General features: G+C 41.7%; 1 protein-coding gene across 1 annotated transcript in view; it reads right to left on the reverse strand.

Annotated features, from left to right (window-relative positions):
* slc6a11a (solute carrier family 6 member 11a) overlaps window positions 1-12,536 on the reverse strand; it is a 92,437-nt gene that overhangs the window by 27,461 nt on the left and 52,440 nt on the right. The window contains exon 11 of the mRNA XM_061874361.1: window positions 8,374-8,476. Coding sequence (XP_061730345.1) covers window positions 8,374-8,476 — 103 coding nt within the window. The remainder of the gene's footprint in view (window positions 1-8,373; window positions 8,477-12,536) is intronic.

Consider the following 12,536-nt stretch of genomic DNA (forward strand, 5'->3'; position numbering starts at 1 on the left):
TCAAAAGGTTTGGACAACTCTGATCTAAATGACAGGATTTGCGATTGGGATAGAGAGGATACTAAGGAGGATAGCCGATCATGTCCTTCTTTGCCAAATGGTGCAATATCGACAGGAGGAGGAGTCGACCACGTAATCTTTCCTGCCACGACTGCAACTCGTCGGCCTAATGATGCAGTGCCAATGCAGCTCGCCGGACAAGTCACCGCTGCTGAGTGAGCTCGTAGATGAAGATTACGCCTCTGTCCCTACTGTGTAGGCCCGGACCATCACATCCCAATTGCTCCATTCGTCCCCCCAGACAAACGGTGCTCGCACCCCTCAATCTTCTTCTTCTCTTGCGATGAACAACACTCCTTGATTCCAAGGGATTGTTTGAGTACACGCAGGCTCCTAGTCCTGGAAAAATACTTGAACTCATAGGGACATAGTCAGGAAGGGAAAGCAGTTTAAATATTTTTGCATTTATTGACTTGGGAGCAGACGATTGCTTCCTGGACTCGGACTTTGTGGACTTGCATGAGATTGCTAAAATTAGACTTTGCATCCCTAAGGAGGTCTGGTCTTTAGAAGACTGTTTACTGGTGAGGGTGAAGCACCACATTGAGACTTTAGCTTTACAGTTTTCAGGAAATCACTTGAAGCGTTACGCTTCATTATATTTCCATGTCAGTCTACACCCATTGCTGGCCATCGTTCTCGAGTTACAGGAGGGGAGGCATTCATTGGAGGTGACTGCCACACCATTCCTGGTCATCACAGATCATAAAAACGTGGCCTAATTTAGGACTGCTCAAAGACTCAACTCCCGCCAAGCACGTTGGACAGTGTTTCTCACACGCTTCAACCTCTCTATTACCTAAAGACTGGGTTCTCTCAGCACCAAGCCCAATGCACTCTCTGGAGTTTTCAGCCCTCCCATTGAGGAAACCACTCCGGAGACTATCATACCTCACGTGGTAGGAGCACATCAATAAGAGGTAGAGAGAAGGGCAGACGATGCCGCCTCCAAGACTCAGGTCCCTTACAACATTCCTGCAGGCAATCTCTTTGTACCAACTGAAGTAAGGTCTGAAGTCCTGCAGTGGGAACACGCGTCCAAAGTGGTGTCAGGCACACTCTGTTTTTGGTCTTGCAGATATTCTGGTGGCCGGCAATGGGAAAAGACATAGGACTATGCGAAGGCCTGCTCCGTCTGTGACAGAGGCAGCACCTCTCATTCCTCTACAGCTGGTCTCCTCCAAGCTCTGCCTATTCCGTCAGGACAATGGTCCCACATAGCCTTAGATTCCATCATGTGCCTTCCAGTTTCCTGGTGCAACTTAGTCATACTCAATGTGGTCGACTGGTTTTCTAAGATGGTTCACTTCATTCCCCTGTCCAAACTACCTACTTCCCTACAGAGTGCACAACTACTGGTCATCCCATCCCTCAGGGCATGGTCTCAGACAGGGAACCCCAATTCGCTTCCCAAGTTTGGAAAGTTTTTTGCAAGGCGTTTGGAGGCCTTTATCTGATTATCATCCCCAGACCACCAGCCAGATGGAGGGGGCTAACCAGGGCCTGAAGGCAGCTCCCCGCTCTTTGTGCTACCTTCACCCATCATCCTGGGTCTCCCACTTCCCTTGGGTGGAGTATGCACAGGTATGTCTTCTTTTAAAGTACCAGTAAAGTGGAAAAACAAGTTGACTTTATATGCTAAACTGTGTTTCATTGTGTACATTAAACAACATCCAATTGTTTTCACAATCCACAAACTATGTGAAAACACCTTCTAAACGTCACAAAAAGCCAGAAATTCAAATGGCCATTTTTTAATATTCCACTTCAAATATATTCGACAATTTCCATTGATTCTATGTCACAATAGGAGCGCTTCAGACCAGTTATACTGGAAATACACCAAAAATGTGAAAAAATGTTTTTTTTTATGCATTTGAAATCGGAAATAAATAGCTAACAATTCAGTCAACAGAGTCCTCTATTGTGCCCATAAAACCCTCTAAAAACATCCAGAAACCGCCAATTATAGTTCATTTACATGTGACCTGAAAATTAACCAAATATGAGTGATATTGTTTTTATAAGTGCTAACGCAGACAGCCTATTTTAGCGGCACATTGATAGCGGTGAACTAATGCTAGCTCAAGCTGCTATTGTTGACACTTTGACACTCAAACTTGGTAAAAGTTTGAGTCTCACCTGGTAGTAGACACATGTGCCTGGTCGACTTTGACATTCCCTGAGATGGCAAAAAAGACAACCCTTCATAAGGATTGCGATTGAATCGCTGAGAGAGTATAAATGGTACAGTAAGTGTTTGTTTTATTATATTTAGTTATGGTTAGTTTGTATGTTTCGCACCTTGCAATGCTGCTAAATCTATAGTGTTTCAATAAAGTTGCATCCGTTCAGCGCTCGCCTTCTAAAACTAACGGCTCATCCCCTTTGTGTTCTTAACATAATTTTTTCCCAAAGTAATCGTTGTTGGCTCTCACAAAGTTTGCTTGATTAGCATTGTTGTTGATGGGGAAGGGATATGTGGTGTTTAACTCTACGTCACAGATCACGTGACTGGCTTCCTCATTATCTTTTTTCATCATTATCTCTCAAAATGGCTCAGGGATCTGTGAGATTTGTATCATTTTGATCATATCAATTTATTTGCAAACTTTGGAAGTCTTTTGTTGTCATAAATCAGATATACCGTTCGGCAGATGACTTTATGAAGTTCTTTAATAAGAAAATTGAAGTTATTAGAAAGGAGATTAAAGACAATGCGTCCCAACTACAACTGGGTTCTATTAACACAGATACGACTGTATATACGCCGGATACTGCAAATATCCAAAGTAGTTTCTCTCGTTTTGATGAAATAACATTAGAAGAATTGTTACAACGTGTAAATGGAATAAAACAAACAACATGTTTACTTGACCCACTTCCTGGGAAACTTATTAAAGAGCTTTTTGTATTATTAGGTCCATAAGTGCTAAATATTATAAACCTATCACTTTCCTCAGGCACTTTTCCCCTAGCATTCAAAAAAGCGGTTATTAATCCTCTTCTTAAAAGACCTAACCTCGATCCTGACCTCATGGTAAACTACCGACCGGTGTCTCACTTTCCCTTTATTTTGAAAATCCTTGAAAAAATTGTTGCAGAGCAGCTAAATGAACACTCAGCGTTTAACAATCTATGTGAAACCTTTCAATCCGGTTTCAGGCAAATCACTCTACTGAGACAGCCCTCGCAAAAATGACTAATGATCTATTGCTAACGGTGGATTCTGATGCGTCATCTATGTTGCTGCTCCTCGATCTTAGCGCTGGTTTCGATACCGTCGATCATAGTATTTTATTAGAGCGTATCAAAACACGAATTGGTATGTCAGACTTAGCCCTGTCTTGGTTTAACTCTTATCTTACTGACAGGGTGCAGTGCGTCTCCCATAACAGTATGACCTTGGACTATGTTAAGGTAACGTGTGGAGTTCCCCAGGGTTTGGTCCTTGGCCCTGCACTCTTCAGCATCTACATGCTGCCGCTGGGTGACGTCATACGCAAATACGGTATTAGCTTTCACTGTTATGCTGATGACACCCAACTCTACATGCCCCTAGAGCTGACCAACACGCCGAACTGTAGTCAGTTGGAAGCGTGTCTTAATGAAATTAAACAATGGATGTCCGCTAATTTTTTGCAACTTAACCCCAAAAAAACGAAATGCTGATTATCGGTCCTGCTAGACACCGACATCTATTTAATAATACAACTTTAACATTTGACAACCAAATAATAAAACGAGGTGACTCGGTAAAAAATCTGGGTATTATCTTCGACCCAACTCTCTCCTTTGAGTCACACATTAAAAGCGTTACTAAAACGGCCTTCTTTCATCTCCGTAATATCGCTAAAATTCGCTCCATTTTGTCCACTAAAGACGCCGAGATCATTATCCATGCGTTTGTTACGTCTCGTCTCGATTACTGTAACGTATTATTTTCGGGTCTCCCCATGTCTAGCATTAAAAGATTACAGTTGGTACAAAATGCGGCTGCTAGACTTTTGACAAGAACAAGAAAGTTTGATCATATTACGCCTGTACTGGCTCACCTGCACTGGCTTCCTGTGCACTTAAGATGTGACTTTAAGGTTTTACTACTTACGTATAAAATATTACACGGTCTAGCTCCAGCCTATCTTGCCGATTGTATTGTACCATATGTCCCGGCAAGAAATCTGCGTTCAAAAGACTCCGGCTTATTAGTGAAAAAGTCTGTGGGCTATAGAGCGTTTTCCGTTCGGGCTCCAGTACTCTGGAATGCCCTCCCGGTAACAGTTCGAGATGCTACCTCAGTAGAAGCATTTAAGTCTCACCTTAAAACTCATCTGCATACTCTAGCCTTTAAATAGACCTCCTTTTTAGACCACATCTGAGGTCCTCTCCAAGGTTTCTCACAGTCAGCATTGTCACTGGCGTTCCACTGGATGTGAATTCTCCCTGCCCACTGGGTGTGAGTTTTCCTTGCCCTTTTGTGGGTTCTTCCGAGGATGTCGTAGTCGTAATGGTTTGTACAGTCTTTTGAGACATTTGTGATTTAGGGCTATATAAAAAAACATTGATTGATTGATTGATTGATTGATATATGATATTAGATTCAATTTAGAGGCTACTAAATGTTCCACTCTACTGGTACTTTTAAGTCGCCTATGGTTTTCTGACGCCTCTCTTTCCTTCTCAGGAGTCGGAGCTCACCATCTCATCCGTCCACCAGCAGATCTGACAAGGTCATCGGGTGTGGCAGACTACTTGAGCAGCTTTGTCCCTGATGGCTGGCCGATTGCCACATGATTCCATCACCCACTTGTCAACGTGCAAGCGGTATGGCTGTCATCATTGTCATCATTACCATTGGTTGGCTCCTCCAGAAAGCTTTCTACCAAGCTTGTGGGGCCGTTCAAGATAACCAGGATCATCAGCTCTGCTGCGGTTGAACTTCAGCTTCCTCTATTCCTTCCTTTACATCTGGTGATCGACATCTCCTCCTCATACTCCACAGGTGATCAATGGTCACCCTGCATACACTGTGAAGCCCATCTTAGACTCCAGAAGGCAGGGCAGGAGAGTTCAGTATCTGGTGGACTGGAAGGGCTATGATCCTGAAGAACGCTCATGGGCTTCCAGTTTCTGTGTCCTCGAGCCATCCTTTCTGCATGACTTACACTCCCTCCTTCCTGAGAAACCAGGTACGCCACCAGGGGTCGCTCTACAGAGATTGGGGACAGGGAGTACTGTCATGGTCACTGCTGCCGCCTATCCCCTTTTTTGTTGCAGTGCCTGGTTTCTGGTTCATGGGGTGTAGCTACCTGCGTGCACAACTGATACTTACCTGTTTTATATGTATATATATATATATATTTTTTTTTATCCTGTAAAGCGTCTCAGAGTGCTCAGAAAAGCACTATACCAAATAAAATGTATTATCATTATTATCCATCCATCCATTTTCTACCGCTTATTCCCTTTCGGGGTCGCGGGGGGCGCTGGCGCCTATCTCAGCTACATTCGGGCGGAAGGCAGGGTACACCCTGGACGAGTCGCCACCTCATCGCAGGGCATCATTATTATTATTATTATTATTATTATTATCTCGTCCTGACTACTTAAGCACTCTAGTCCCTTCACTTGGTGCCAGTAGATTTCTGATAGTTCACCCTTCTACGTAAACATTAACATCTCCTCTGCTTTAAGACCTCCGATTTCGGTAGGTGGGGGGGGGGGGGGCGTTAAGAGGGGAGGAGTATATTTACAAATAGAATTTACCAAGTCAAGTATTTGATATATATATATATATATACATATTAGGGCTGGGCAACCATTAAAAATTTTCCGATTGTTTGCTTGGTGCTTTGATAAACTGAACGCATCATATTAATGGTACTATATTGTGATGTTATGAGGCAGGGAATAAAAGAACTACCCTACCCAGCATGCAACAGGAGTGACAAGCATGCGCGGTAGCCCGGTATGGGTTGTGTGTTGCCAAGACGGCATCTTGTATGTTGTGATATGCACGCTCTGAAAGTAAACGTTAAGAACTCAGTCAACACCCCTCGTCTGCATTATTCATAAATAGACAGACAACACATATACTCCGCTGCTTCACAGGCCGCTGGATGTAGCCGGCAAAGTATTCCCATGCTAGCTAGCCGGTCTAGCAAGCACGCGTCATTCAGTCCAAAACGGCCCGATCTATCCACATCCAGAATTGTCTGGCGGTCGTAAGTGATCCTGGAATGACGACGCTGTAAGCCAGCCATGAAATTTGCAGAATTGTCCGGTATTTTTGCCAAATGTTCCATCTTTACCAAGAGCCCCTCGACGCCGAAGCCCATCCGGGCGTCGCCATCTTATTAAGAAAAGGCCTTAACAAAATAAAGGCATGTAAATAACACACGCAAATGTGCGATAAAATATTTATCGCCGTTAATAGATTGATGAGTTAACTCGTAATTAACGCATTAACTTGCCCACCCCTAATATATATATATATATATATATATATATATATATATATATATATATATATATATATATATATATGAAATACTTGACTTTCAGTGAATTCTAGCTATATATATGTATGTATTAATTTTGTTGTATATATATATATATATATATATATATATATATATATATATATAAATAAGAGAAATACTTGAATTTCAGTGTTCATTTATTTACACGTATACACACACATAACACTCATCTACATACTTGCCAACCCTCCCGGATTTTCCGGGAGACTCCCGAAATTCAGCGCCTCTCCCGAAAACCTCCCTACCAAAAATCTCCCGAAATTCAAGCGGAGCTGGAAGCCACGCCCCCTCGACAGCCTGTTTTCACGTACGCTTTCCCATGATACAAACAGCATGTCTGCCCAATGACGTTATAACTGTAGAATGATCGAGGGCGAGTTCTTGGTTTCTTATGTGGGTTTATTTTTAGGCAGTTTCATTAACGTCCTCCCAGCGCGGAAACAACACACAACAACAGCAGTCCGTTTCCGTCTACCGTAAAACAGTTCGTCTGCCGTAAACAGCAATGCTGTAACACTCTTAAACAGGACAATACTGCCATCTACTGTACATGCATATGGTTAGAAAAATAAGGAAGGACAATTAGACCCTTAACTCAACAATGAGTAGATGAGTGTTATGTGTATGTAAATGTGTAAATAAATGAACCCTGAAATTCAAGTATTTATTTTATTTATTCACATATATATATATATATATATATATATATATATATATATATATATATATATATATATATATATATATATATATATATATATATATATATATATATATATATGAAATACTTGACTTGGTGAATCTAGCTGTAAATATACTCCTCCCCTCTTAACCACTTCCCCAATCACGCCTGTTCTGCCCCCAACCACACCGATGCCCCACCCCCGACCACGCGCCTCACCCCCCCACCTCCCGAAATCGGAGGTCTCAAGGTTGGCAAGTATGCTCATCTACTCATCGTTGAGTTAAGGGTTGAATCGTCCATCCTTATTCTATTCTCTGTCACTATTTTTCTAACCATGCTGAACACCCTCTTTGATGATGCATTGCTGTGTGGTACGCACAAAAGTGCTTTCATCAAATGCACTAGAGTCTTGAATCTTCCATCTCTACCTACCATGGCCCAAAACGTACAGTAGATGGCAGTATTGTCCTGTTTAAGATGTCACAACATTGCTATTTACGGCAGACGAACTGCTTTACAGTAGACGGAAACGTGACTGCTGTTGTTGTGTGTTGTTATCGCGCTGGGGGGACTTTAATTAAACTGCCTAACAATAAACCCACATAAGAAACCAAGAACTCGCCCTCGATCAAGTATGGCTTTGGCCCCACTCACACTTCTCATTCCCTTTGACTAGTCCCGGTATAGCGGTGTTGTGTTAACTAATACTTTGCCACACCTTCCGTGTGTAATTTCTGTTTCTCACACCTTAAGTGTGCATCCTTAATTATATTTTCCTCACTCCTTTTTTAATGTTCTGTTTGTTAGTATTTTTATTTATTTTTTGCTCTGCGTTGGGGTCCTTACTCCAGCTAGGTCGATCACAACATTAACATCATTCTCACAAGCGAACGTTTAAGCAATAGCTAGTTTTTGTGAAGTCGACAACCTCTTATGTGGATATGAGTCATCATAAACGGGCTCCAGTGTACTGGTACATTCTGTATATCCATGATAAACATTTAGTTACAGGGAAATGCCATTCTCAAGTTTCTCTTCTTATGGAAAAATATAGTTATCCTTATATAAATAAAAACAATGTCTTACCATAAATCCATGCAAGAACCACTGACTGGAAGATTGCCATCAAAAGAAGTGCGGGACCACTGCAGACATAATGGTCAAAAATCTGCAGAATGTATGAGCCAGCCTGTATAAGACAAATAAATTGTTAGTTAGATACAGGTATTCTCAATAAATACTTGCACTAGTTGTACAAATAGTCATTTATCCTCAACATATCCTTTGTATCCTTTATAACCATTTCACAAATGCTCGATGACATATGGACAATTAGTTAGCTAAGTCCCATTGTTGGCACATGTTCTATGGTTGCCATGTTTTTCAACCAATCTTACTCAAATTCTACACACATGCTCATGTCATATACGGATGGTCCACGATGGGTTTTGTACAGCCGATTCCGATACTGATCATCCATGAGTGAGATTAGCAGATACCAATACCCCCAGCTTTGGTGGCGTGACCCCAAGATGTAGGAAATGGTAGACAGATGGTGAGTAAAATAATATTATTTAATATGAACAAAAGAAGGGGAGTGCAACAATCAATGCACAAGTCACAGACCTTTTCTTTTAAAACAGGAAACGACACGTATTCATGAGGTCGAGTCATACCAAAGACTATAAAAATGGAACCCATTACTTCCCTGCTTCGCACTCAGCATTAAGGGTTAGAATTGGGGGTTAAATTACCAAAAATGATTCCCGGGCGCGGCCACTGCTGCTGCCCACTGCTGCTGCCCACTGGCCCCCTCATCTCCCAGGGGGTGATCAAGGGTGATGGGTCAAATGCAGAAAATAATTTTGCCACACCTAGTGTGTGTGACGATCATTGATACTTTAACTTTAACTTAAAGCAATAGTATTAGACATAGCTCAGCAATACGTAAGGCAAAGCCTAGCAATGATCAGACTGAAATAGGAGATTGATTGGCAACCAGGTACAGGTGTGTCCTTGTTGTCCATCAATGACAGGTGAGGAAGGCAGTACTCAGTGCACAGACAGGAGAAGTGAAACTACGAAACACGAATACTGGACTGGAACTTAAACACCACACAAACGGGGGAAAAAATAACACAACTCTAAAACAGTTGCAAGGTTGTGACTTAACTAGAACTGCATTACATGTATTAGACCGACTTCACTGCGGTGCTCAAATACACTGCCAATGAGAAAATTAAGTTCAAATATTTTGTGGCTATTAGAGTTTCATTATTCTGCAAATATCAAAGATGAAGCACTGATGTTATATCAACGCACACCTCAATCTCACTGATTGTGCCTCCAGGGGGAAAAAGGTGAGCACCTACAAGGAGAACCAAGTGTTGATCTCAGGTCCTGACTTTCTGAGCGAGCCAACTGAAGAGTGGCCAGTCGAGCATGATCACCCTTAGGGTTGTAGCATATTTGATCCTGAGGTTAGGAAATGTGTAGTTGTCAACACTACCACAGTGGAAGGAAACAATTTTGTGATGCAACATCTGATTGAATACTTTTCTTTACGGAAATGATTGAAAATGGCTGTGGCATGGCTTACTGTCAGAACTGTCTTGAATGACCTTTCAAAGAAGAGAAGTGAGATGAATGGATTGTACAGTGATCAGCAAGTTCACAAAAAATGTAGAGCTTGAAAGGAAGCCTCAAGCCTACCTATCTTACCATGGACAAACAGCAATAAGCCGAACTGAAGATCATTAGCTACTGTCAGCAAATTAAATTCCATGAGGAAATATTAGCCCTTCATAAGCATGAGCCAATCAAGTGAAACAGTCATATCCTCAGACTGAATCCAGTTCTGCAAAATTGTATGATGCGTGTTGGAGGAAGGCTCAGTCACTCAGGTATTCCAGTTGAAGTCAAACAGCCTGTAATTCTGCCCAAGGATCATCACATGCCTAACTTGATTGCTCAAGATGCTCATGAGCGTTTAGGACACAGTGGACGCAACCATGTTTTGTCTGACATCCGTCTAAAATATTGGATTTCTGACGCGCATTTACTGATCAGAACAATTTTACTAAAATGTACAATTTGTCAAAGACAACATGGTCCATCAGGCACGCAAATAATGGCAGACCTATCCAGAAACAGAATCATACCTGATGAACCACCGTTTACCCGAACCGGAGTGGATCGGTTTGGACCATTTGAAATCAAACATGGAAGATCAGCTGCCAATCGATATGGTGTGATATTTGCCAGGAGAGGGCACGTCAAGAAAATACGCTCAGATAATGGTACCAACTTTCGGCACAGATAGGGAGCTAAGAAGAGCGATTCAAGAGTGAACTATTTCCCAGAATGGGAGCACCCTGCCCCAGCTTGACATCAAATGGATGTTCAATCGACCATCAGGGTCTCACCATGGTAAAATGTGGGAGAGAGAATCTTTCATTTGATCAGAAACATCCTGGGAGCTAGGCAGAGAGAACAAACTTTGGATGAAAAGGGTCTTCAAACATTCTTCTGGGAGTGCGAAACTATCCTTAATAGTTGTCTCATTCCAACACCTTCAAATGTTTTGAATGGTCTTGAGGCTCTCACTCCACAGTATTTGCTCCTGCTAATATTACAAAAACTCAATGCCACGAGGACTCTTTAATGAAGATGACTCATATGCATGCCGAAGATGGAGGCAAGTGCAGTACATGAGAAATATATTCTCGAAACTCTGGGTCAAGGTGTATCTGCCTATACTACAGAAACGACAGAAGTAAACCAAGTCTTCCCGAAACCTAGCAACAGGAGATGTCATCCTGAATGTGGATGAATCCGCCCCAAGAAGATGGTAAATGATTGTAAGGTTTGTTCCAATGATACAAGATGAGCATGGAATGGTTCGTAAGGTTCGAGTCAAGCCAAAAACGAATAAGCTTGAAAGACCTATAACAAAAACATTGCCTACTTCAAAAGGCTTTGTGAAGGACACACATGGAGTGTCTTTATGGACTGAATATTCATTTTCAAAAAATAACAAAAATACGGTTGAAAAATTGCACTAAGTTGTATTTGTTTCTGTATTAAAAAGCGACTAGGGGTCACTAATGGGCCATAGTTGCCATAAATAATTTTTGATTAGTTTTGGTCAAAACATTGTACATTAATCTGGAAAGAAGATAGTTTAAGTGGTGTGCACATTGTTGGAGTGAACGTATTGGTGCCTTTAAGAGGCGGTGACACTATCCTGCCACAGATGATAAATTTGAGTTTGGTTTGGGGTTCTCTTTCTTGTTGTTGAATGTCGACAATAGAGGTAAACACGTTTCTTACCACACTATCTTTAATTTTGGAATAAAGGCAAGCTAATGTGTTTTGTAAATGCTTTAAAATGTTTGAACAAGTGTGAACAGCATGAGCAGATGAGAAGAATAATGTTGTACTAATGGAGTCATACTAAGGAGAAAAAAGACGCATCGTCAAGCACTGTGGAACTCGACAAAGACAACAGGCGAGTAGAAAAAAATCCCATGCTTTTGTTTACAACTGTTGGAATATTGTAGCACACATACACTTCAACACACAAAATGTAGGTTAACACACTCTCTTTTTTGAAACTTTTGCCTTGTCGAACTTTGCTCTAGTTGAACCGAATACTTCATCAGTGCTGCCTGCCTTCTCAAGGTTTGACCGTGTGAGAAGGACATCACGTGTGTCGTAGCTACGTCTCATCACTAGACACTGATACCTATGCTCTAATCTGTAACCCAAACTGAATTTGGGTGGCAATTTTAGTATTAACAATTTCCCTTTTATCAACCGCTGACGCCACTTTGGCGTCTCCTCATGGCCTCGTGATGGCCATCATGTCAAGGACTGTTATTGTCTTGGCCCCTGGATTCCCAACCCCTACTTTGGAAGGACACACCCCCACCTTTTTGAGGACCTGATTTGGCCCTGAATGTGCTTTCCTGTCATGGGACTTGAAAAAGAACAGAGAATTATTGATCGGGGCTGGTTGTGAATCAAAATTTGTTAATAATTTAAAAACTATATAAGTGAGACTAAAACGTTTTGCAGGACAAAAAAGCACAGACACAGCACAAACGATTGGGACTGGTTAGGGGATATTTTCAGAAGGTGGTTAGCGAGCGGCTGGTTAAGAATCATTATTTGTTAATATTCAAAAAACTATAATATGAAGATCAAACCAGCACAAATGTAACACAAATGATTGGGACACTTTTGGG

The sequence above is a fragment of the Nerophis ophidion genome, linkage group LG16 (assembly GCF_033978795.1).
Source record: "Nerophis ophidion isolate RoL-2023_Sa linkage group LG16, RoL_Noph_v1.0, whole genome shotgun sequence".
Classification (NCBI taxonomy): domain Eukaryota; kingdom Metazoa; phylum Chordata; class Actinopteri; order Syngnathiformes; family Syngnathidae; genus Nerophis; species Nerophis ophidion.